The sequence below is a fragment of the Eublepharis macularius genome, chromosome 1 (genome assembly GCF_028583425.1).
Source record: "Eublepharis macularius isolate TG4126 chromosome 1, MPM_Emac_v1.0, whole genome shotgun sequence".
Lineage (NCBI taxonomy): Eukaryota > Metazoa > Chordata > Lepidosauria > Squamata > Eublepharidae > Eublepharis > Eublepharis macularius.
In genome coordinates this window covers 222,648,766-222,675,031 of record NC_072790.1, presented here as the reverse complement: position 1 = coordinate 222,675,031, position 26,266 = coordinate 222,648,766, and the positions used below count along the sequence as shown (strand labels likewise).

Here is a 26,266-nt window from a genome sequence, read left to right as displayed (position 1 = left end):
AGTTGCTAGGGTCTGGCAGGTTCTGCTGTATTCACCTGTCCTGTTGTGCAACTTCTTTTTTTTCCAGCACCTTCGGCAACAGGAAGCAGCAGCAGCCGAGGCCGAGGAGAAGGAAGAAATGGAGATGACTGAGGGTAAATTTTTGAATGACAGTAGTGATTGAGGATTGGATATGAGAGCATTCACTCAGAAGGAGCATAGGGAGAATTCAAATGGAAGAATGTTGGATAATCTGTGCTGAGAGAATCTCTCCCCTTAACAGCAACCAAGCAGACAGAAATGAACCCGTAAGGCGTTTTTCATCACTGAAACTCCACAGCATTGCTGATTTCTCTGTCTTGCAGCAGTTAAAGTCACAGACTGTTTAAATGTGGCAGCCTGAATTAAGAGCTAGAAATGTGGCAGCTAAGGACCAAACTATGTTGACCCTTTAAGAAAAGTTGCATTTGTGCACAGGCACATAAAGCAGCCTTATACTGAGCCAGGCCATCAGTATCAAGGTCAGTATTGCCTCCTCTGACCTGCAGTAGCTTTCCAGGGTCTCAGGCAGAGAGTTTCTGGGCCCTAATTTTTGTTATTGTCTTCCATTTAATACACATTCAACAAGCATTTTGAGTGGTTTTGGGAAAGAACAAAAATGATAAAATAACAGGAAACTTTTTTGATATAAAAAAGTCAGGTATCTAATTTTAGAAAGTGGCCATACCCTCTGTAAATGCTGAGCTGTGGAAATTACACAGCTGCAAAAAGGAGTGATAAGGGTGGGTGGACCAATATGGATTGGGGCTGCAGAAGAGAAAAGGTTTAACTCCTCACCCTACCTATTTTGCCAGTTGGAAATGTCTCCCCCGAGTGAGTTTTAAGCCCAAAAAGAAGAAAAAGACAAGTCTCACACTGTGCCTGTCTTTTTTTTTTAAATTCCCGGGGTGTAAAACTGTTGGGCGGGGCACCTCTGATCAGGGAATTGGCATGTGAAGAAAGTGTTAACCCTTCCCCCCCACCCAATCTAAAACTCTGGTCCACATTGCTGCCAGCTTGGTTGCACATCTGGGAATTCCAGCATTAGTCCCCAGCATGATGAGCAGTTTGGTTCTTTGGGAAATGTTGAATGTGAAGGGAGATTCCTTATGGCCGTCTCTGAGTGGAAGAAACTATTGGCCTATAAGAAATATATTTTACCAAATATGAAAAAAATTAAAGGAAGGCTGTTGTTGTAGTTCTGCATGCCCTTCCGTGGCACCATCACTTGTGGCACCATCAACATGTCCTATGTGCAATCGTCCTTTTGTATCTCCTCTCTTCTTTGCCAATCACTAATGCTAAGGTCTGGGCACAGCCACGCTTTGTTGCATGCACAGCTGCATCACCCTCCCCTTTCCTCATTGTCTGTTTTGCTGTCACCACTCACTATTGACAAAGAAAAGCTGTCAGGAATAGAAAGTGAGTTTGGGGCTGCACTCTATACAGCATTTGTGTTGTTTAGCGCATATATGTAGAATAAGCTACAAATAAAAGCAAAGTCCAAATGGGCCTCAAGGAATTCCCTCTAAATCCAGTCTTTTGTGTACCCAGTGGATTCCCTACCCTGCTCTTTCTCCCGATCTAGAGCCATTCTTGTAAAAGAAATATCAGTTCGGTAGTCAGAAAACACAAGGTCTAAAGGTTGTATCAAAGCATGAATAGCAAGGATGAGAGGCTAGCCTGTGAGATGCCGGTTGTTCCAGGAATGGGTGCATAGATGGAGAAGGGCCAGTTTTGAGCTGCAAAATTTAATTGTAGTGGCTGTCAGCTCTGACACACATCACAGCTGCATGTTCCATTTTTCGTCCCATGTTGTCTCCTTCGCCACCGCTTCCTGCTTTCCATCACTCACCTTTCCCTCCTACCATCCGCTGCCTCTTTGTCTGGGGCTCAGAAATCAGACTTGATGACTCTCCTATGAAAGGCTCCAAGGGTCAAGGAAAAAACAAGGAGAAAATCAAAGTGCCGAAAGAGGACAAGAAGAAGAAGCAGCAGCAGCAGCCCCAGCAACCAGAAGTGCCCGAGAAGAGGAACAAGCAGAAGATCGACGAGTTGAAGGTGAGCTGCCCCCTCCCACAGTCCACTCTGAAGTCAAATGCTGTGAAGCCCAGAGGGGATTGAACCCTGCAATCCTATTGGCCAAACCATTGGGAACAAGAGAAAGAATATACAGCACATATCAGAATCCAGACAGCTTATCTAACCCTCCTCCAAGAAGCTCAGGGATGCATCCCTGGCTCTCCCCCTAATTGCTCTATGAGATACGTTAGACTGAGAAAAAGCAACTGATCCAAGGTCACTCAGCGAGCCTCCTCGCTGGGGAGGGATTTGAACTTTTCCCAGTCCTAGTCCAATGTTTTCACTGTTACACCATACTGGCTTTGCATTACTGCACGATCCAAGGTCACAAGTCAAGATATCTATTGCTGTCAGTCACAATAGCCCTATAACTGGCACTAGAAGCCTAGTGTCTAATGTGATGGATTCAGTGCATATTAGCAACCAATGTGTGTGTGCCCCAATTGACATCATTGTGTAAGCTGCAGTATGTACATGGAGCTGCATAGTTCCTGCATTCACTTTGTCAGTGTTTGAGCTTCACATATGCATCTCTTTACACCCATGGATCTCTCCCTTCTCGTAAAATGAACAAGGCAGAGCTTGCAAGGGGGAACTTGTATCCACATTGGAAGTGCTGCCAGAGCTTGAAACGGATGTACCAGAACAATTGTGTGAGTACTACTCCTCTTAATGAGGGGTAGTTGAAGGACAAAGGATTGTGTTGGCTGGCGTTCATGGGTGGTTGCTGTGGCCAGGTAATGGCACTCATTCCCTTTTCACTCATCCTGAAGTTCTTTGCAATCCCAGGTGTTTCCCAAAGAGCTCGAAACAGAATTTGACAACTTTGAGGACTGGCTGCATACTTTCAACCTCTTGCGTGGGAAGATTGGTGATGACGATGACAACGCCGCTGATGAGGAGCGCATTGTGGGCAGGTTCAAGGTGAGTTTGAGGCTTGCCCAGCAACTTAGATGAGTGGCTTTGGCAAGGGGAAAGAAGGGAGAAGAAGCAGACATAGGAATTGGAGTATTTGGGATGAAGATGGCATTAATCTTTGGCTCTCAGGCCTGGGAACCTTGGCCTCTCAAATTAAAAAATCTACAACACTCCTAGCTACGGTTGCCATTTCCACCCAGAGCTGGTGCACCACCCTTTAAATGTGGCAACACACTGAGAAGCATAAGCTGTTCCAACTGGTCCCCCCTCTCCCATCTGCTACTGTACAAAGGTAGAGCTTGGATGCCAACACTGGTTGGGAGAATGGCAGGGGAGTGCTCTGGTGGAAAAATTTAGTGGGAAGTGCAGACCTTTGGGATCAACCCCAGTTCAAACCTCCCCAACCTTCCCAGTCAGTGAGTGTGAGGAACATATACCAGCTGAGTGGCTGAATGGGAGGAGACTTCTGTGATATCAGCATCTATATTGCAATGCTACGATACTGATGTGAATGCTGCTCCACTGTGTGTATGTGTGCGTGCATGTGTGTGTATGTGTTATGTGCTGTCAAGTCACTTCTGACTTATCGTGAGCCTATGAATTAACGATCTTCAGAACATCCTGTCATTAACGGCCTTGCTCAGATTTTGCTAACTGAAGGCTGTGGCTTCCTTTATTGAGTCAGTTTCAGATAGGTAGCCACATTGGTCTGCTGTTGAACAGCAGGATTTGAGTCCATTGGCACTCAGTTCAAATCCTGCTGTTTTATTGAGTCAATCCACCTCATGTAGGGTCTTCCTCTTTTTCTACAGCTTTCAACTTTTTCTAGCATTATTGTCTTTCCAGTGAGTCTTGTCTTCTCGTGATGTGACCCTCCAGCAGTACACTTTCCAGTTGTCCAGTCTTAATATAAGAAAGAAGGAATGACAAATGAGAATAGCAAAGACATATTCCTGGTGATGTTGCACTTAGCAAATGCTTGCTTGTTATCGCTGCGAGCTTTAGAATCCCTTTTTAACTGGACTAAAACGTCTTCCTTTTCCCCAGGGCTCTATGTGTGTGTACAAAGTGCCGCTCCCTGATGATATCACCAAAGAGGCTGGATATGACCCAAATTTCGGCATGTTCCAGGGAATCCCAAGCAATGATCCCATCAACGTACTGGTCCGAGTCTACATTGTTAGGGTGAGAGCAAGTCAGACACTGTTTCAAGGCATCTTTCTCCACAAAATTCTTCCTGCCATAGGCAACACTAGGAAACACTTGGTCTCCCCCAAGTCTGAAGTTCAATTTCTCATTAGTGTTAAAGGGGAGAGGCCCCTCAGTCTTCATTGCTCTCCACTGATGAGTTCAATTTGGGTTACCCCAACATTTTAAGAAGGATTGTGGTCCCCGTTTCCCGGAATGAGCAGGAAGATGAGAGTATTTTAGGAGATTTTTTAAGGTGCATTTTCTTCAGGAGGAAGAAAAGATCCCTAGAAATCAAAAGATGCGATTTAGGATCCTCTGAGGTACAACTCAAAAAGAGAACTAAGGGGTCGACATGAAGGAGATTTATAAAATTATGCATGGTATGGAGAACTGGATGCAGAGCACCTTTTCTCCCTCTCTCAAAGTATTAGACCTTGTGGGCACCCAGTGAAAGTGATGGGAAGTTGGTGTAGGACAGACAAAGCAAGATACTTCTTCACATGATGCATAATTAGAAGCAGGACTTATGGCTCCAAACTTCGACTGGGGGCAGGGGGATTGCCCTCCCTGGTTTTAATACTGGTCTTTAGGATGTGGCACACAGTGAGCCTCAAATGATGGTGCCGTTTCCTTTGTAGGCCACTGATCTGCATCCAGCTGACATCAATGGGAAAGCTGATCCCTACGTTGTCATCAAGCTGGGAAAGACAGACATCAAGGACAAAGAGAACTACATCTCCAAGCAGCTGAACCCAGTCTTTGGAAAGTACGGGAGATGTATGGATTTTGCTGGTGTTTGTATTGTGGAATTATACAGAAACCCCAGCCAGGGCCAGGCCTTCCTTGAAGCTGATAGAAGGAGCAGGATTTAAATGGAAGCAAATTGCCCATGACATTCATTTTTCGCGGCAGGAGTGGGGAGGGATGTCATTTTGGCTTTTTTAGCTTCAGATACCAAAGCATCTTGGATGAACCCTGACCTTCACAGGGTTTGTTTGTTTGTTTCGTTCGTTTCATTCGTTTCGTTCATTCGTTTTGTTCGTTCATTTGTAGATAATCTTTAGAAGAAAAAGTCCCTGAGGTGACCTTCAGCATACTCAGTAAAATACTAAAAAAAACCAAACCCCATCACGTAGCAAACCATTTTCAGCAGTGCTTACAGTCCACTTCCCTCTGGAGTGCCATTACTCATTAATCCAACTGAATGGTACTCTGGAACAGGAAATCTTCATACCCTCCCTGAAGAACTTTAGGGAAATAGCCATTCATAGATCTGGAGGGAGGAAGTCCACAACTGGGAGGGGGGCAACCAAAAAAGCATTCCCCTGGGTGTCCCTCTGAAAAGACTGATTTCCAGGGGATGCTTGAGAGGCAACTTCAGACCTTAGTGTGTTGATACAGATGGGGGCAGACCTTCACATACTCTTCACATACTCTGGACTTAATCATTTAGGGAATGTCAAGGTCACCAGCACCTTGTGTATTTAGTCTGGAAACAGATTGGAAGCCAATGTTGCCCATATAGCAACGTCTTAACACAATCACTGCACTGGGTCCTATAAATAGCCAAGCTACTGCATTTAATCCACTCCCAGCTACACATTTTCTTTGAAGGAGCCATACCGTTTCTTGAGCTTCTCAGTTCCAGTGTACTACCAGTATACTTGCTCTTAGAGTTGCCAACTTTAGGTTGGTAAATTCCTGGAGATTTGGAGGATGAAGCCTGGAGAGGCCAGGGTTTGGAGAGGGGAGGAACCTCATTAGGATATAATGTCATAGAATCCACCTTCCAAAGCAGCCATTTTCTCCAGGGGAACTAATCTCTATGGTGTGGAGATCAGTTGTAATTCCAGGAGAGCCCCAGCCACCACCTAGAGGCTGGCAACCGTACTTGCTAACCTTCACCACATGCAAGAAACAATCCCCAAATCCTGGCTCAGAGTACTTCACAATCTCTAATTTTTATCTCCTAACATCCAGGTCATTTGATATTGAGGCCACATTCCCCATGGAGTCTATGCTGACAGTGGCTGTCTATGATTGGGATTTGGTGGGCTCCGATGATCTGATTGGTGAAACAAAGATAGACCTGGAGAATCGATATTACAGCAAACACAGGGCAACCTGTGGCATCTCCAGTACCTATTCCATGTAAGAATACCTAACTTTCCTTGACCCACAGGGCTGAATTTTGTGGTACTTAGGTCTCATGTGTGTTTGCAGTTTAGATCACTGTGACTGAAGCGAGCTAAGATAGCTGCCAAGGATATTTCCCTTGGGACACATGCAAGGCCACAATTCAACGAAGTTTTAAATGTATTTAATTCTGCTTTAGATTTTGTCCATCTCCCATTTAGTGGCTGGACTAATAAGGATGCTTTAGGCTGTTCCTGCTTTGAGTCTGTAAATTCCTTTCCAAATCTATGATTCTGTGATCATAGTAGACTCATACCTATAGCAGCCCTGTAGTCTTTAATTTAGTTTTCTCATACAACTGTCTTTGTTGAAGATTTTAACATACTGCTGCTAATGTGCACAGTGTTCTTGTATAGAGGCAGGCACGAATCCAATTACGACCCAAAAAAACGCACTAACCAAGCCAGTTCATGGTTTGTGAACCATGGATTGTGGAAGCTACGAACTTCCACGAACTGGTTACTGGTTCGGGTTTGTTGGGTCATATTGGGAAAGGGACAGTTTAAATGACCATTTCCCCAAGGAAATGGCCATTTAGACTTTGCCTGCAGCTTGCAAGTGGCAGGGCCCTTTAAATGGCCCACAAACCCCAGCCCCAGCCCCACACTTACCTGTGGCCTGTGGCGTCCTCCCCCTCCTCCTGCAAGGGGCGGCACGGCCGTTTTTGGCCTCCTCCACCCCTGCGCAGGCCCGCAGAGGGACGGAGAAGGCCAAAAATGGTCTTGCCACCCCTCAAATGGCCCTGCCACTGGCAAGTCCCTTTAAACTATCAGCTGGCAGATGGGAGGGGATCCTGCTGCTTGCAAGGCGGGAAAGGGCCTTTTAAACTGTTAAATGCCCCTTTCCCTGCTGCTGCTGCTAAGCAGCCGGAAAGGGATATTTAAACCCCACGAACCATGAACCACGAACTGGTTCGTACTGGCCCCAGTTCTATGCCAGTTTGTGGGTTTTGGTTCATCAAAATCCACGAACCACAAACCTCATGGTTTGGGGTTTTTTGGTTCGTGCCCATGTCTCTTCTTATACAGTAGGAACCATTGAAGTATATGAGATCGAAGAGCACTGGCACTGGCCCGTGAGGGCTTGCAGTGACTGAATGATAGACTAGTTAAGGACTGGATTGGCCAGACTGTCCTCTCTGACAGTTTAATGTTTTGTCCACAGCCATGGTTATAATATTTGGCGAGACCCCCAAAAGCCCACTCAGATCCTGTCCAAGCTCTGTAAAGAGGGCAAACTTGACGGTCCGCACTATGGTCCTGGTGGCAGGGTAAAGGTCCTCAACCGGGTCTTCACTGGCCCTACAGAACTGGAGGATGAAAATGGTAAGTGGACTTTAGCTTCAGTGGCGAGTGGCATGGTTGAGCCCTTGGGCTGAGGAGCTTCTGTTTCAATGTTCATCAAGAGCTGGTTTCTTTCCTTTTGCAAAATTATGCCAAATTTGAGACACGCACCCACAAATGTTAGCAACCAGTTGATGATTAATTTATCTAATCAAACGTTTATGGATGAGGTTCTTTGGAAAGGTCCTTCCTTCGTGTCAACCCCTCATTCAAATGGTGACCGAGCTATCACACTTTTTTTTTTAGCAAAGCCAGACTTTTTGAAAGATGACACAGACAGACTGAATTGAGGTAACTGAAGCCTGAAATTTAAATCAACATTCATTTCTATCCTACAATAATAACTCAAAGATCAACTTATTTGAAGATCTGGTAATCAGATACATTGAGAATACTGAACAGGCTTGGCATACTATAAGGGCAAGAGCAAAACAAGTTATTTGACAAATTTTGAAAAGGGAGGTGAGATGTTTTAGTCTACTGGTAAGGATGGGGACTTTGTAACTGTGGGTACAGAGGCTCACTGTCAATTAGGTAATGTGTCACATACTGCAGGCAATGTCAATATGACCCAGTAGAGCATGTAAAGAAAGAAATGATTAATATTGTGGATGACAGCTAGGTAGAAGGTAATTCTGCAAAAAACTACCCATGAATGTTTAATTAAACAGAAAAGACAAGAGGATGTAGGGGGTGTGCATTTAGATATTTCTGACTCAAAACAATGCCTGAAATGTCCTGTTCTGTTTTGGGTTGGGAATGCCCAAAACAAGGGGGGGGATATTCCCCAAATTTGGGGATTTTGAAAATATATTACCCTGAAATTTGGGGAGTATTTCAGGTTTTTTCAAGTTTAGGTTCCACTGTTTTCAACGGGTAGCAGACCTGGTGTCCAGAATCCAGAAGTCAGGTCTACAGCTCACTGAAAATGGTGGTGGTGTAACTGGCATCCAGAGTCTAGGCACCAGGTCTATGGATACCCAGGATACCCCGAGCCAAAACAAATTACCCCAAACAAATTCCCCAAATGATATAAAGTCTCCTGAAGTTTCATAAAAATAAGCATCATGCCCTTTCTGACATTCCAAAACAAAATTATAATGAACAGTTTTGAAAAGTAGACTGCTAAAAGGATGTCTCAGTTTTAGTTTCTCCCTGTAATACATTAAGAAATGTATCTATTTCTAGGTCACCCCATAATTTCTTGCTGTGTATCAGATATAGGGATCTTTTTCTCAAATCAATCATTCCAGGTGCAGAATCATATCTGAGAGAGGATCTGGCCTTTTAAAAAACTTTATTATTAAAGTAGGCCCAGAATCAAAGTGACTGGGTCCTAGGCTGCTGTGTTGCTGAATGCAAAACGATGTATTTGGGACTGGTTTCGATAATTTTTGCTAAATTAAAACACATCAGACAAATACATGTTTTGTATTTAGTTTATGAACATGTTATGCTAATCTGGTTATACTATTTTGAGAATTTTATTCAATGTTGGTTTTTTTATGTCTTGTGACTCTGGGCTGTTATAATCATAAGTTTGCATACTGAAGCATTCTTTTTTAAAGTATTTGCCTTACTTCTTGCATAATTTTCATATCTACTTGTGACTAGACGAAGCAGTGCAATCCTATGCAGAATTACTCCAGTTTAAATTCATTGAAACCAGCTGATTTATACTGCAGTGACTCTGTATAAGATTGCACTGTAAGTTATTTTACAAACTGTAAGTTATTTTACACTGTAAGTTATTTTACAAACAGGCAAAGCTATGCACATTTTAATTTGCAAAATATTTGCATCACATGAAAATTTTGCTTCATTTGTATAACATTCACATTCCACTGATTTTAAAATGAAATTTGGCTTGCGGTGATTTTGTTATGTATACCATGTTCATAACCAGCCCAGGTTATACTATGGGTGGTATTCCAAAAGTCACATATATAATTATGAGCTCTTGGTGATGCAAGTCCCCTCCTGCTTTGCATAAAGACAGCATTAGCTGAGTAGATATTTCTTTTGCTGTGCTCTTGGGGCGGGGCTGTAGCTTAGTTTTGGAGCATATGCTTTTCATGCAGAAGGTCCCAGATTCAATATGTGGCATCGTAATTTAGTGAATATCAGGTGATTGATGCTGGGAAAGACCCTGGGATTCTGGAAAGCCAACGCTAGCCAGAAGAGACAATATTGTGCTACCTAGGCTGATTCTACAGAAGGAATTTATGCTTGCAGGTCAGAAGAAACAGACGGATGAGCATCTGGCACTGACAGTGTTGCACCACTGGGAAGAGATCCCCCGTGTGGGCTGCAAGCTTATACCAGAGCATGTGGAAACACGCCCCTTGCTCAACCCTGACAAACCAGGCATTGAACAGGTACCTGAGCTCACTTTCACATCCATACGTTAGCTGCACCCGATTCTTGATGCCATCTTGGCCTTCAGTAGCTTGATTCAGGTGGTTCCAGATACTGTCATAATGTGTGATGACCTAGATAAACGGTGAATTTGTCAGTCACATGGAAGAGGGCAGCTCTGTCAGTGGCCACAATAGTTAAATGGAACTTCACAGAATACTAGGTACTAGATGGAGGGCTCTTACTTTCATGATCTGGTTGTGGGTTTCCCAGAAGAATCTGGCTGGCCTTTCATGGAAATGGGATGCCGGAGTAGATGGATACTTAGTCATCAAATGTTGATCTCAAAACCTTCTTCTTGTTAGGGTGAGAAGAGTGGTTTGGGGATGTGTTGGGAATCTAAACTGGAGCTTATAGATTTAATGGCCTTTTAGACTACCTTTTAACCCCAAAAGAGTACATGAACTGGTTTGTAACATATTTCAAAGACAAAAATCATGCAGTTAAAACAAATAAAGCAAAAAAAACCCAAACCAGATTGTGGTCACCATCAGAACCAGAATCATAAACAGAACCAGCAACACCTACCATCAGTCTAACCCAAAATCCTTCTGGAAAACAAAGTTCTTCCAATGAATCCAGAAGGTATCTAGAGATAGCATCAGCTCCAGAGGGAAGGAATTTCCACAATCAAGGGGTAGTACATTGAATGGGAGGTGGGAGCCCAAGAAGGAGGACATCAAGGAGCCACTAATCAGGTCTTTCTGCTGTTTCAGGGACGTCTGGAATTGTGGGTGGACATGTTCCCCATGGACATGCCGGCACCAGGCCCTGCCATTGACATCGCACCAAGGAAGCCAAAGAAGTAATTCTCTGCTTGGGGGAGGGGGGTGCTTTGTCTGGAGTTCCCTGTGGCTGGATTCTGCTGGAATCTGTGAAGATCATCCAGGAGCAGAAGAGAGGGAGGGAAGGTTGGCTAGAGTGGGGAGGACTAGAGACAGAGACAGGCAGAGAGTGCATAAGACGATATTTAAGAAGAGTAGTGAGAAAGTCATGCATGGAAAAAAAGGAATAGGTAAAAGGTCCTTATCATGTATACGGGGCTTATTGAAAATGTTGGTGCATCTTCAATAAAAGGGAAGGCAAAAGAACCTTTGGGGCCTTTTAGTTTAGGGGGGGAAACCAACTAAGGCAGCATATGATAGAGATCTGTATGATGGTGTATCGTGCAAAGGAAGTAGAGAAGAAATAAAGTCACATGATAAAACCAATGGCAGCAGATTTAGGACAAGACAAAGAAAATACTTTCAGTACATAATTAACTTATGGAACTCATCACCACAAGATGTGCTGAAGGCCATTGCTGCTGCAGATGGTTTTAAAAAGGGACTAAGCAAACTCATGAAAGAGGGCATATCTTTCAGCACCTAATAGCCATGATGGTTGAATGGAGTCTCCATTTTCAGAGGTGGTATACTTTCAAATACCAAATTCTGGATAGGATAACAAAAGGGGTGGGAAATAACCCTGCAAACCAATGGTAAGCAAGCAGATTGGAACAAAAGAAAGAAAATATTTAAAATTATTCAATTTAATTTTAAATATTTCCTTTCTTTTGTTCCAAGTACCAAGTGCTGGGAGCCAGCCAGGGCAAGGGCATTGTTACTTTCATGCCCTGCTTGCAGTAGTGTTGCCAGGTCCCCTTTTCCTCTGGGCAGGTGAGAGACCTGGCACTTACAGCTGGGATGGCACAACGGGCCCTGGAGTGCTCCTGCACTCCACAGCAGGCTGAATTGGACCCGTTTCAGGCTGAATCAGGCCTGTTCCGGGCCAAAATCAGCCTACTCTGGCACACGGGAGTACACCCCAGGAGGCACATTCCCCTGCCTTTTCCCTACTGGCCAGGTAAGCGGGGGTGGAGGGTGGGAGCAGGGGATCCCCTGTCCCCAGGGGAGGACTGGCAACCCTAGCTTGCAGGCTTCCTGGCACCATCTGGCTGGCCTTGGTAGGAAATAGGATTCTGGATTACATGGATCTAGAGCAGGTGCTGCTGTGCTCTTCTTCAGTCCTTAAAGCAGTTCTCATGATCCAAATTGTTGTTGTTAATTTAAAGTATCATTATTGGTGCAGGCATGAGACAGTGGAGATGACTGAACAATGGGTATATACGAAATATGTATAAGCTACACACATACATATATACATATGTGCATGTGTGTGTGTGTGTGTATGTGTAAAAATATATATGAAAACCCTGACCTTAATGGCCCAGGCCTGCCCAGTCTCATCAGATCACAGAGGCTAAGCAGGGTTGGCCATGAGTAGTACTTGGATGGCAGACCACTGAGGAGGTCCAGGGTTGCAGGCAATGGCTGACCACCTCTATTGGTCTGTTGCCTTGAAAACACCAGCAAGGGTCGCCATAGGTTGGCTGCAACTTGACGACTCTTTATGCACATACCTGAAAACCTCCATCTGGGGGTCACATCACCTGTTGCCAGATTTCTGCAGGGAAGCCACTTCTGTGTGGAATGTGGTAACCAGTGAAGCAGCCTAGAGAGGGATGGCTCATTGTCCTTTTCGGCTTGGTGAGAATCACCCCCTGCTATTTAACTGTGGTTGACATTGCTTCTTGCAAATGTTCTGGTTCACCTGGAGATGGCAACTCACAGGGTTGGATCCAGGCTAAATTTTCCTCTAATGGCCCGGGTGGGGTAATTTCCAGCAATTTCCTCTTCCTACTGCACCCCCCCCTCCCAAATTCGCCACTCATACCATTCTTGAGGGTCTCCTGCCCCTCAGGAAGAGAAATGTTCTGTTCCACTGAAAGAAGGGCCTTGTGTGAGTGGAAAAGTTAGTTTGAATCCCTCCCACTAATCTCCTGAATTGATTCAGTTTTCAGAACTTTTTGCAGAACATTGTATCATTACAATCTCATATTGTGGATAGGAGGGAGAGCTTTTCTGCTTTGTGACTTCATGCTATCAAATGTGGCTGAGAATCAGCTCTGGGCGAGAAGGCGCAATGAGGTTAGGTCGGTGAATGCATAGCTCCCATACAGCCTTTCTTTGAAATGTCCATGGAGAGGGGATGAGTGCAAATTTTTCCTCACCTGAATTTCTGCTGGATTTTGGATTTCCAGGTGGCCAGGTTGGTCTACAAGTGGAAGTGATGCATTGGGAATTCTCTATGGTTCCTCTTTTTCTGAATTGGATACAACTGTTTACCCTGCTAATTACTGATACATATTTAATTTTTAAAAAATGTTGACAAGCTGTAGACTGTGTGTCATGTTTCAGCAATGCACTGGAGTGTAAGTATGCGTAGGGATGCAACCACACATACAGTCAAATCAAGATTGTTTTGCATTGTTTTATCAACACACACATGTTCATCAGCAACATAGAAGAGGAAAAAGCACGCAAGTGCACTAAAGAAACAGAGAGCTGTAGCAAGCTATGGATGCTTAATTCTGGAATTAATTTGACAAATTCTCCTGGTTAATTGGGAATTCAGGAAGCCTAAAGCATAATATATAGCAGACCCCCCCCCCCCAACGATATCGGGCTGAAATGTTGCGAAGGCACTCATCCCTACAATGGCAAGCAGCTGTTAGGGATGCTACTTAAAAAAATTTCCTATCTATTTAGATTTTTTTTTTACTCCACTGTTCCTCCAAGGAGCTCAGGGATGCATACATGGTTCTCCCCTCTTCCTTTTTCTCCACATAAGAATCCTGGTACAGGTTAAGCTAAGAGAGTGTGACTAGTTCAAGGTCACCTTGTAAGCATCATAACAGAGTGTAAACCCAACCTCAGATTTGTCCTAGCTTCAAAATGCAGCCACAACTACAAGGAGTCCTACATCTGGAAGGATAAGGTGGAGACGACCCATAAGTCAGGAGGGTTGTGGGTGGGGATGTGGAGGCCACAATGTTGGCTGCAGCACTACATCATGTCCAGTAAAAACCCAGAAGAGACACAGAGTAGCTCTAGGAATGGCCAGAAAATCCCTCGAGCTGCCCTATGTCACTTCTGGGTTTTTATCAAGAAGGCAACAGTGACATTTTAGAAATTTCCTCTCGATGCTGCTCCAAACAGTGGCAGGCAAGGGGAGCTGGGGTCAGAGGATCCCCTCCCTACCCCCCTTAGACTTAGCAGCCCTACAGGTCAGGCTCCAAGGAAGTTTCCCCACGCTACTGTTTTGGGAACTGGGTCAGCTTCCAGGTAGCCCCACTTCTTACTTTATGAAAGGTGGTCAAGAGACTTGCTCTTGAATGAAGAAAAAACCTTATGACATCCACCTACCTGACCCAGTCCAGTCAAACCAGCCAGAATCCTCTCATCCTATTGCTGTGGTATTCCAATGAGGAAAAGGCTTGAGGAACAGCCTCCCTTCTGGGGATGGCCTATTGGCAAAAAATGCACTTGAATCACCAGACAGTACGTTGTTTGGTCACAAAACCCCAATTACATTGATTAAGCTACATCTTGCCTATCTCTGGCCACTGAAAACCCATCTGAATTAAAAAAAAAAAAAAACTTCGTGGTGCCTCTTCACATGGATTTTGCAGAGTCTCCCCCATTCCATTTTTAAGTTCATGGAATAACCACGGAGGAAGCAAGGCTATGCCAGAGCAGCTTGGCCCTATTCCATTTGCTCAGCTATCTCAGAGGGCCCTAATAGAGAGAATATGTGTGTGTTTTAATGGGGAGCCTGTACCTGCATTAGCCAGCCTTACCCTCTATCCCCTCCAGCTCACCCCTCGTCTCCCTTCCTCCTTGCCAGATACGAGCTTAGAGTGATAGTGTGGAATACTGATGAGGTAATCCTGGAGGACGATGATTACTTCACTGGCGAGAAATCCAGTGACATTTTTGTCCGGGGGTACGTACGGCCCCACGGCCAGCCAGCTTCTCTGTGTGTGAGCTTCTTGTAGTGGTGTGACCGCCTGGCTCTGTGCTCCTTGCAGAGGGTGGTGGCATCTCATGGACAGAGTGTCTCCTCCTTGTGGCTGTCAGTAATGGACACTTTGCTTTTCTGTTCTGCTCCTTTCTTTTGTTCTGTGTGTTTTTGTTGCTGTTGTGTGCCTTTTTTCTGCACCATGCAACGGCTAGGTATGAGCTGCGGGTAATTATTTGGAACACCGATGAGGTGGTTCTGGAAGATGATGCTTTCATGACGGGAGAGAAGATGTCAGACATCTATGTCAGGGGGTAATTAATGATGGATGCTTATTGCACGGCCCCTCCCTGGGGCAGGTCTAGTCTGTTGGGGGAGGAGGATGCACGGGGCAGTTACCCTTGGATCCTTTGCTTGCCCATTACTGGATACCATCATTGGGTACACCTGGAGTAAATCCATAGCTTACGGCAACCCACTGGAAGAGACAAAGTGACCATGTTTCAGTGGCTGCTACTTTCCATACTGAGTTCAACAAGGAGGTCTCTAGTACTGTGGGGGATCCCATCTATAGAAACCATCGCCCTTTTCACATGTTACAATGAACATGTGCACATTCTGCATGTATTTGCATATGTCTGTTTGTAAGAAAGAGCCAATGTGCATTCATTTTATAAATGGAAGTGAGGACCAGTAGCTGATAAATGTGGGTTTAAATCACACGTTCAGCTGTACATGTGTTGAATGTAACATGAGAATTACTCAATGAATGCATTAAGATAAATCAAGTGTACACTGTCCATGAATTGTATGAGCATTCACTGTAACTTGTAAACAGGGCTATTTTTTGGTCATTTGGTTTTTCTTTTTGGAAGAAAGAATTACCAAGCAGAAATGGTTGGTGGGAACATCCTTAAAAATAATACAGATTCATGGTCAGCTGGTATGTCCCCCTCAACTTGCATGACATACTCACCCCCAAGCCTAGTCAATCTATGCAAGGATCTCTTCACACTTCGTATTTTGGTGACCCCTAAGATGGTTCAGGTATACACCTAAAAATGTGGAACCTGAACAAGAAAACAGGTGATTGGAACCGCACAGGAGCATTCGTTGGTAAGAAGCAGCTGAAGCACTCTGAGTGGGAAACCTGGGTTGGTTGCTGCAGAATGCGGCAACTGGTTCGATTACTTCTCTGTTCCTTGTGGGTCACTGTTGGGCACCACTGGGTTAATCATGGGGAACCCCAACCATTGAATTGTGCTGGTGGCAAAGCCATCAGAGTCCCATTTCTTCACACAACCAACTTCTTCCTTAAGGACAGGCATTTGGATTCATGATGAGCAGGCACTCTCCTTTCACTGAAGGACTACCAGGGCAGCTGCACACATGGTGAAGGTGCCAATCTCAAACATCAAGTGAGAGTGGAGAACCAAGGCAGATCCAGGGGAGGGAGGACTGAGAAACCAGATCCAATGCAGGCCAGAATCTGAGACTAAAAAATGATATTGGAAACCGCATAAGTAAGGCCAGAATCCGGCCAAGTCTGACTTGAAAACTTACATATTCAGATCAGGTCAGGAGTAACAATACTGTCCCTTCTTCCTCCACTGTGCAGCCTAAAGCAGCTATCAAGAAAGGCTACAGTAGCTAAGCCAGGAAGCTTTCGGTTCAAATTTTGGCTGAAACCTGTGGAGCTAATAAGGTCACAGAACATGAATGTATTGCACGTTCAGTTCTATGTGGAAGAGCTTTCTGTGTAGCTAGAAAGAGCAGCCTTCAGACAGTTTGGAGTGTGTTCTTTCCCAGCAGAGTCCAATGGAAAGGGCTGTTCCAGACCAAGACGGCCATTCAGTAAACATTGTCACCCAGCAAAATTCTTTTTGGCCCTTCCATCCCTGCATAAGGCTCAGAATTGGACATTTTATGGAGATGTCACTGTGAGAGGACGGGGGGTTCGCGTAAGCGTCTGCTTAAGTGGTTCCAAGATTCCCAGTGTGGTGCCATGGCGCCTGCTGAGAGTTTTCCTGCCGCCCCTCAAAGCAGATAGCCAGTCCTAGCTTTCCTGTACCCCATCAGAGCAGGAGTGACTCCTGCAGAACCCAGGAGGCAAGGATCACCAGTTCAGAAAGCTGCCTCTGTTGCAAAAGGATGCTTGGCTAGCAACCGCCCAACATTTTGGGATGGGCTTCATTCCCTAAAATTCCCTAAAAGGCCCACAGGCTTAACAAAATTGAGGGCCCGTGAGCGGGAGGTCTAGGGTGTCTAGTTTCATGGTACCCCGGAACCAGCCCTGGTGATCCAGCCTGAGCTGTGTATTTGCACAAAACAGGGGTGGTTGGTCACTCATGAGGGTCAAAGGTAGCATGGATATCTGACCAGGTAATTGATTTGGGTCCAGTTTTCTTCTCTCCGCTGTGAATGAGGAATGTTGCCTCACTGCCTCTTTTGCATGCTGTTTGCTTCAGAGTGTGAGTTTGGTCTCTCCTTCTGCAAACCCCCTTTCTCCTTCCCCTCACCACAGGGGCATGGCTGGGAAATGGTGGCTGTACTATGTCTGTGTTTCTTTGAGGTCAGCTTGCTTTTGCTGCTGCATGTTTTGGAGGGGAAGGCAGTCTCAGCAATAAGCTAGGACCTTCGGCAGTCAAAGCCCTCATTTGAGCAAGGCAGGTATGGCATATTGAACAATGGATTGGTGGCAACATTATGGCAGATACAGTCCATAGATTAATTTTGATGGGTTCTCAACTACTTGTGGTTTTGAGCTCATGAAAACATTCACAGATTCAGCCTTTCTTCCAAACCGGCCCCTAATCCGAAAGTGGTATTTGTGTTTCCAAGAATTTGTTTTGGGATTCAGATTCTGAATCGTATTTTTAAAAAGCCAGCAGAGCTGCATCAGACATTAAATTAATTTGCGCCTTTCTGCTGAGTGAATGCCAATTTCAGATATGCAATTGCACGTGGCCTTCGTTAAAAAAAGAAAAGCACAGTTGCTCTTCTTTTGTTTTAGGTTTTCATCTCTGCCCCGTCTGGCAACAAAACAACTTTGAACTCTTTCATCAAAGGCTCAACCCTACACAGTGCTAAATCTTGAACGATGCAGCTGTTTTTATCTCCCTAATGTAAATTGGCTACGACAATCCACACTAGGAAATATTGCAGAGTGGATCTTGCAGTCAAATCTGGGGTCTGCTTCCCTCAGGCTGCTCTTCCAGAAAAAAAAATTAAGTCTCATGGATGCATACTTCTGCAACCCTGAGATTTAGGCCCCCTCAGGAAAAAGCACAGCAGTGTGCTACAATTAAAAACAAGCAAACACAAAGTAGAAAGAAACCTTTTCAAAATTAGCTGTTTGTGTTCCCATAGGCATACAAGTATTTCAGAGGGTGAATTTTGAAGGGATTTATGATCACATAGCTGTGTCTTCATGGTTTCCAAAAAAGAGAGGTGGAATGTCCTCTCTTTATTCCTAGGATTCCACATAATTTGATAGAAGATTGTCAGACCAAAAGCCCAGGGATAAAAAGGAAACAAATCCCCACTGGGACAAAGTTGGGAAAATCTACAGATCCCTCACGAACACCCCTTGCATTGGGGTCTCCACCACATCTCTCTGCCGTATGTGACAAGGACTTGGTGAAAGGCCTCTCCCTTCTAATGCCCACCAACCAGATCTCCATGCAATCATGTCCCCTCTAGAGCTGCCCTTCTCTCTTCAGCACTGAAGTACAGCCTTACTGCATGAGCATAGCCGACTTCAGGAATATCCCTAGCTCAACCTCTGTATTCCTCATCTTCCCTGGCTTGGCAGGTGGCTAAAGGGGCAACAAGAAGACAAACAGGACACTGACGTCCACTACCACTCCCTGACCGGTGAGGGCAACTTCAACTGGCGCTATATCTTTCCTTTCGACTACCTAGCAGCTGAGGAGAAGATTGTCATTTCTAAGAAAGAGTCTATGTTCTCCTGGGACGAGACCGAATACAAGATACCGGCCCGACTCACGCTACAGGTGTGGGATGCCGACCACTTTTCCGCCGATGACTTCCTCGGTGCGTAATGAGGCTTTGACTGCTGATTACAACATGCGGTGGTGGAAGGGAGATGACAGCTCTCTTCCCATCAGCAAAGGGGGGGGGGGGTTGGTTAAGAGAAATGAGGACATTCGTATCCTGGCTCAGTCCCTGGACTCTAACTAAATGTGGTGCTGTACTGCTTGCTGAGTGGGGGAGTGAGCAGTGGATCAGTCCAGTTTTTCCCTGGACAAGGAGAGGGACCTCAAGAATCTTGATGCTTGAGTGCTAGTTTCAGGGGCAGGCAGCCACTACAGTCATTGGGATCCTTCCTTCCCAGAGATGATGCATTAAGAGAGAAACATAGAACAATGTATCCCTTTTATGGGAGAAGGCCGTTTTCCACAAAGGAGGCCCCTGCTTCAATCCCTGGCATCGCCAGTTAAAGAATGACAGGTAGCAGGAAAGGCCTTTATCTGCCTAAGTCCTTGAAGAGCTGCCATCAGTCAGAGGATAAAATACTGACCTACAGAGACTAGAGATGTGACTCAATATAAGGCAACTCAGTATGTCAGTATCTCAAGATATCTTGTTAATTCTGAAACACGTTAAGAGTCTGGAACAATTTTGGAGCGGGAGGAGGTAAAAAATTGTGGGTGGTAAATATGTCAAGAATACCTGGCAGCCATTCTCATCACTTCAGCCTCGCCTACTGCAAAGGAACTTGAAGTGTTGCTCTTTTCTCTCCCAGGAGCTATTGAGCTTGACCTGAACCGCTTCCCACGTGGTGCTAAGACAGCGAAGCAATGCAGCATGGAGCTGGGAACTGGCGAGGCAGAAGTGCCTATGGTTTCCATCTTCAAGCAGAAGAGGGTGAAGGGCTGGTGGCCCTTCTTGGCACGAGACGAGAATGATGAAATTGAAATCACGGTAATGACGCTAGGGGCGGGGTCACCATCTTCACTCAGAGGAGAGCGTGATTAGAGAAAATTCTGAGCCAGGGATCTGGAAGGGTAATTATCAGAGGGCACTGGCAGAGGAGCCCGGGCAAAATGACAGCAGGGGAAAGGGAGGTAGAATGTTCGGACATGAAAAGTGGGGAGCGTATGTAAGATGTAAAGATGACTGGAGCCAGGGCTTTTTTTCAGCTGGAATGTGGTGGAACGGAGTTCCGGCACCTCTTGAAAATGGTCACATGACTGGTGGCCCCGCCCCTGATCTCCAGACAGAGTGGAATTTAGATTGCCCTCCATGCCGCTGGTGGCGCAGAGGGCAAGCTAAACTCCCCTGTCTGGAGATTGGGGGGGGGGGCACCAGCCATGTGACCATTTTCGCCAAGGGTGATTTAAACTTTAAAAAACTCCCCCCTTGTTCCAATTGACCCAAAGTGACATCATTGTGCAGTCCTGGAGCATGCGCGCACTTTGCGCATGCGCATATGGTACCAGGGGCACTACCTTCTGCCAAAAGTTGCCCCTTGTGCTGGCAACCCACTGAGTTCTACCACCTCTTTTCCCAGAAAAAAAGCCCTGACTGGAACATTATCATAGTGGACATCAAGCATGGGTTGAAATATATGGTTTCATCTGATAGGGACTGGTGGACAAATTTTTCTGCTTCTGTATTCTTTTATTGTAGATCCCTTCCAGCTCTCTGAGTGTCTGTGCAGGTCAAAAGTTAAAGGACTGTCTACACATTTGTTCCCCCCACACACACCTGACTCTGCTCATTTATGGGAAATATGCGGTCTGTGTATTTATTTAGAGAATTTATAGGCAGCTTTTTGTTTTTAAAAAGTTTCCAAACTGGCATAAACATTTTTTTAAATCCAAAATTAATTTAAAACAATTAAAATTACAATAAAACAATGACCAGAAATGGAAACTGACCCCACCGCCAAAAACCCCAGCTATTAAAAGCCTTCAAAAATAAAATGCTTTTAATCTGGCACCCAAAAGGTAACAATGAAGTTGCCTTCTGGATCAGTCTGGGAAGGATGTGCTATTTGACACTGCCAATGAAAAGACTGTCTTTCCTATACCCTCTTGGCTAATCTTTGAAGATCAAGACACCCAGACGTGGGCTTCCTGAGCAGATCTCGGGGTTTGGGCAGGTAGTGTGTCTGCCCAGAAGATTACTGAAAGTATAGCCTTGTGTGCCTCCCTCTATGAACTGGTCAATTCCCAGAGTGATATTAATTCTGATCCCTGCAGGGTAAAGTGGAGGCTGAGCTGCATCTTTTGACAGCCGAGGAAGCAGAGAAAAGCCCGGCCGGGCTGGCTCGTAACGAGCCCGACCCATTGGAGAAACCCAAGTGAGTGGTAGAAAGTGATGCGAGTGACTCTGATCATCTGCAGACACCCTAGATGGAGACTTTGGGGGGTTTCTGTCTTGAACAGGGATCTGTATGGATGGCAGTTGAATGCCTTGGATGGGGACATAGGCCATGAATTGGAGGATGCCGTTACCATTCCCACGTCCACTGACACCATTCATCTCTTCCTGTCTCTTCCTCTCCACCCACTTCCTGGTTCTCTTCTTTCTCCTTGTCCCATCCTGCTCTCCTGCCCCAGCCGCCCAGATACCAGCTTCATCTGGTTCCTGAACCCTCTCAAGTCTATCCGCTACTTTATCTGGCACACGTATCGTTGGCTCCTGCTGAAAATTCTTCTCCTGGTTCTCTTGCTCCTTATGGTCGGCCTCTTCTTTTACTCCATGCCTGGCTACCTGGTCAAGAAACTTCTTGGGGCCTGAGTCGGCCTGGCTCTTTGTCCAGGGTATTTCTTTCTCCTGCCTCATGCCACAATATATGACCACATGTGGAGGGTGGAAATAGTAATAGTAATAAGGGAGATGGGAATGGGGGTAGATGAGGGAGAGAGGAACAACAGGACTTCCCATTGACTTTTATACTAAATGGCTACACCATTGGATTGAGATCAGCGATACCTGTGTTCGAATCCCCAACCTGCCATAAAGTTTGCTGAATAGGCTTGGGCCTGTCACAAAATCCCAGCCTTACCTGCCTCACGGCCTAGTTATAAAGGGGAGCTCTGAGCTCCTTAGAAAAAAGATAAGATTAAGAATCAAAGAAATAATGATACTGGCTTGGGTCCTATGACTGTATTCTGAGTGTGCTAGACAGTGCTGCAGTATGCGCCTCCTCTGCTGGTAGCATTTCAACTCATGAGAAGGCTGATTGAAAAATATTGATCCAGTTTGAGTGGAAGTGTTAGAGGCAGAGGAAGCACCCTCTGAAGTGGAGATGGTCCACCACACGCACATGCGTGTGCGGAATGTGGTCATAGGATCCAAGCCAATGAGCTGATGGAAAGAACATGAGGGTTAAACCCATAATTAAACCCCCTCCCCAAGTGCAGTTACATGAGACCAAGGTGTGGCTTCTCAGTGAAAAAAGAAAGTTGCTTTTCACATGCCCAAAGCCACTCTCGTCTTTATTACTGTCTCACCTGGTTCCGGAATTGAACTGAGTTTGAAGTCTAGCCCAGGCCTATGTTGAGAACCCTAACAAGTAAGAATATTGGTGAGGAAAGACTAAAGAATGGCTGGCCTGGAGGAACATTGCCAAAGCCTGAGAACTGGGCAGGCTCCAAGATGTTCTGTGTCAACCTGCAAGAAACACCTTGCTGGATCAGACCAATGAGCAATCTTCTAGTCCAGCCTCCCGCTTCCTTCAATGGCCAGCCAGACACTCCCAAAGGGCCCACAGCAGGGGGCCTCTTCCTGTTGCTGCCCCCCAGCAGCTGGCATTCAGGGAGGCCACTGCACTGCATGAGCCTCAGCAGCATTGCATGGGATCCAGCATCTGAATGTTCCCAATGACACGTGACTTCACTGGTGCCTGCACAACCCAGTAAACTGCTCATAGGCCATGTAGTGACAACCCAGTTTTTGCAGGCTGTGTGGGCCCACGACTACCAGGATTGTCAAGCACCTGGTAGACTAGCGCTAAGGCACCAAGTCTGGCTTGGCCTAAAAACGTTGCCACCACTGAGAGACTGTTTGGTTGGTTTGTGGAGTCTGCCCAGTAGCTTGAGTGGGAAAGTACTGAGTTTTGCTCTCTGTCTCTGCCACAAGGGAAGAATAAACTCACCCATGAAGCTGCAGGTGCCAGGTTTGTCAAGCAAGGCCTGGGGCGGGGCGAGGGGGTGAGCTTGACATTGGGCCGTAAAGAAACCAAATACAACTTAAAGGAGCCGTTGCCCTTGCTAATCGCGGGCATCTTTTCTTTCTTTCCCGCCTTGCAGTCGTCCGGATACATCCTTCATCTGGTTCCTGAACCCACTGAAGTCCATCAAGTACCTCATCTGCACCCGTTACAAATGGCTCATCATCAAGATCGTTCTGGCCCTCCTGTTGATCATCATGGTGGGCCTCTTCCTCTATTCCATGCCTGGCTACATGGTCAAGAAGCTTTTGGGGGCATGAGGAAGCTGCCCAGGCCAGGTCCCCTCCATTCTCCCAGTGTTCTTGGTCACTGCCTCGCGTTTGTGTTTCTCTTTTGTGGCCTCCTTCTGTTTCCTTTCTGGAATTGGAGTGGGAGAGGAGGAGTTCCGATTTTATTTTGCTTTGAACTTTTGTCTTGGGAAGGGGATGAGGGGAGCCGTCAACCCCCTAAATCTGGATTCTTACCTTAGCAATCTTGAAGCTGGAGTGTCTCTTAGATCAGCTGTCCTACAAGGCCTTTCCCACCTGTGCCTACAGTCGACTTAGCTGGAGCATTCTCCGCTACTGAGCCCATGGTGATGTTGGAGCTGCCTCCGGCCACAGTTTCTGCTCTGTGTGAGTTTGATATGTCCCATCTTTCCCGTTTCACTCACATAATTGAGGCCCTTTATCCGTCCATGAGGACTAGGAACTTGAAGGCCAGATCTCCTGCCCGCTCTAGGTTTGAAATGATCAACTGTTTGGGCCTCTGCTTGCTGTCTGATAATGTCATCTCCTTTGTTGAAGGGAAAGCCTGCCTAGTGCCCAGTGCTCCTTCCTAGTACCCGTCATCTTGGCTCCCTGCTGCTTCTCACCCAAATAGAAATTGACGTTCACAGCCCTGGAGCTCTATTTGCCCACTGAAAAGGGCCCTTTATCTTCCAAGGATGGGTACATTACACAAGGCTAGTCAATTCACCAGTGGCAGGTAATGATAACATCTTCACTGGAACAGACTTGTTGTAATGGACTGAGCTACAAATCAGGAGGTTGTTGGTTTGAATCTTGTAAGCAAATCAGAAAGTCCCCAGTTCGAATGCCTCAAACGAGCCTTTCTTGCTCAGCCTCAGTCCCTCACCCAACTTGCCACTGGGGAATAATAGCAACTGGCCTACTTACAGGGGTTAAGTGTTATCAAAAAATATGAGCCGCTCTCGCAGGATCGTCAATGATCCAGACTCTTCTGGAAGAACCTAGAAATTTGGTTGAGATTGAGAAATACAGCAATATCGATGAGAGGGAGGATCCAGATTCTCCAGCCCTGATGTTGCTACAGTTCGCATATCTGGTCAGATTTCCTGGGGAAAGTTCAGATTCTGGAGATGATGGCAACCTGACATTGTGGGAAGAAGGTACATGTAACCTCTGACAACTGTGTCTGGAGCAGTTGTCTATCCACCTAACTTGGAAGGCCTTTCGTAGCCTGGGGGTCAGGAGCAAGTAAATTCAGGGGGTAAGACAAACAGTGGCCCCATTCCAAAACCCTAAATTCCTACTCAGCCACTTAGTTCCACTTGGCCACTGATTTTGGATATAACACTCATGATGTTCTTTGGTACTGGAAAAGCATGAGAAAGGGATTTCTGGAAAAGCCCACTAGGTAAGACAATAGCAAGAGGGAAAGAGGGAAAAATAAAGCTCAGATCTGTCAAACCCAGTGTGGGCACAGCTAAAGTGAGTATGTGGTGTGGGCAGAGATTACAAGCAGTCTCTTCACCCAGCAAGATGAGGCAGATGCCCAAAGGCCATGGAGGCCTGAAGGAGTTACTAATCCCGGTATCTGGCAGGATCTTTAGTCCACTGTTTTTGCTACACTCCCGCTGGAAGAGCAGATTAAGGATCAAGGAAGCAAGATAAATGGTGCTTTCTAGCTCTGCCCCCTAGATAAAAGGTTCAGTTGTATCTAAATACCACCCTACCAGTCAAGAGTGCTGTTTACATTGTTCCACTCCACTGGAATATAAATCTGCACTCTCTGTACCTTTCCCAGTGCTTGGCAGCCTAGCAAGGAGAAAGGATTTGAGATTGCTAAAGGACACTCTTATTGTCCTACTGCAAGCTCACTCACCCCTGTTCCCATGGGACTAAATCCACAAATGGTTGGAATTCCTAAACAAAATCATCAGCCTTTTTTGTGTGTTAAACATCTCCATGTCTTCCTGAAGTTCTTGCACCCCACAGGCTGTGCTAGCATGCCACGGAACAAGGACCAAGAGTAGTCACCACTGGCACTCAAGCAGTCACAGGGAGTAACAGAGAGATGCCAGGGCAATGGCAGTGTGGAAGCAAGAGGCAACAGAGGGTCCCAGGGTAGACGGAGCAGCAGGTTTCCAAGAAACCAGCACGACTGCTTTCTCTTTCTTTCTCCTGCAGCTCTGAAACACCCGAGGGATGTGTTTCATGTGGGCTGCTTTCCTTTTCCTTGGTGTGGGCAAAACTGATCCTATTTCTCTCCTGTTATGGGGAGGTTCTGGTAGGGGGGTGGGGATGTTCTCTGTGCACTGTTGTTAATAAAGGGACTTTTGAATTTGCTGTAAGAGGAAATCTTTACATTCTTTAATAAAAACAGATCACCAGAAAGGGTCGGAGTCTGAATTGCTTTATGGAGGAGGAGAGTGAAGAGTGTGAGGATATGGAAGAAACAGGAATATGCATTCCCTTCCACCTTTCCTGTAGTCTCTAATTCCTGAAATCCTTAAAATGTAAGCCCATTCCCACCTCCCACTGCCACCAGGATGTGCTTCACACTGTTTCTAAATAAATCTGTGATGCAGTCCCGTTTAGAATACCAGTTCTGGTCACCCCTTCTCGAAAAAGGGCAATTGAAATGACTAAAGGGTCAAACTCCATTCCAATGAGGAAACACTACAGTGCTTAGTTTAGAAAAACGTCAGGGAGGAGACTGCAGAGGGTTATCAAATTACAGCCAGTTATCAATGGCTATTAGCCGACATAGCTACATGGAGCCTCCATCTGCAGAAGCAGCATACCTTTCATGACTGGCTACTGGGGAG

At 45.8% G+C, this 26,266-nt stretch overlaps 1 protein-coding gene across 3 annotated transcripts in view; it reads left to right on the top strand.

Annotated features, from left to right (window-relative positions):
• OTOF (otoferlin) overlaps positions 1 to 23,474 on the top strand; it is a 183,374-nt gene extending 159,900 nt beyond the window's left edge. For 2 of the 3 annotated variants that reach the window (XM_054976834.1, XM_054976817.1), the window contains exons 33-46: positions 68 to 134; positions 1,946 to 2,079; positions 2,890 to 3,024; positions 4,066 to 4,203; positions 4,848 to 4,975; positions 6,190 to 6,360; positions 7,570 to 7,730; positions 9,984 to 10,126; positions 10,883 to 10,971; positions 14,895 to 14,993; positions 18,823 to 19,064; positions 19,777 to 19,955; positions 21,239 to 21,339; positions 21,599 to 21,779. In XM_054976834.1, the coding sequence (XP_054832809.1) occupies positions 68 to 134; positions 1,946 to 2,079; positions 2,890 to 3,024; positions 4,066 to 4,203; positions 4,848 to 4,975; positions 6,190 to 6,360; positions 7,570 to 7,730; positions 9,984 to 10,126; positions 10,883 to 10,971; positions 14,895 to 14,993; positions 18,823 to 19,064; positions 19,777 to 19,955; positions 21,239 to 21,339; positions 21,599 to 21,779 (1,968 nt within the window). Of the gene's footprint in view, positions 1 to 67; positions 135 to 1,945; positions 2,080 to 2,889; positions 3,025 to 4,065; positions 4,204 to 4,847; positions 4,976 to 6,189; positions 6,361 to 7,569; positions 7,731 to 9,983; positions 10,127 to 10,882; positions 10,972 to 14,894; positions 14,994 to 18,822; positions 19,065 to 19,776; positions 19,956 to 21,238; positions 21,340 to 21,598; positions 21,780 to 23,293 lie in introns of those variants that run through there. The other variant, XM_054976825.1, reaches the window with a different exon arrangement.
• The last annotated feature ends 2,792 nt before the right edge of the window (positions 23,475 to 26,266 follow it).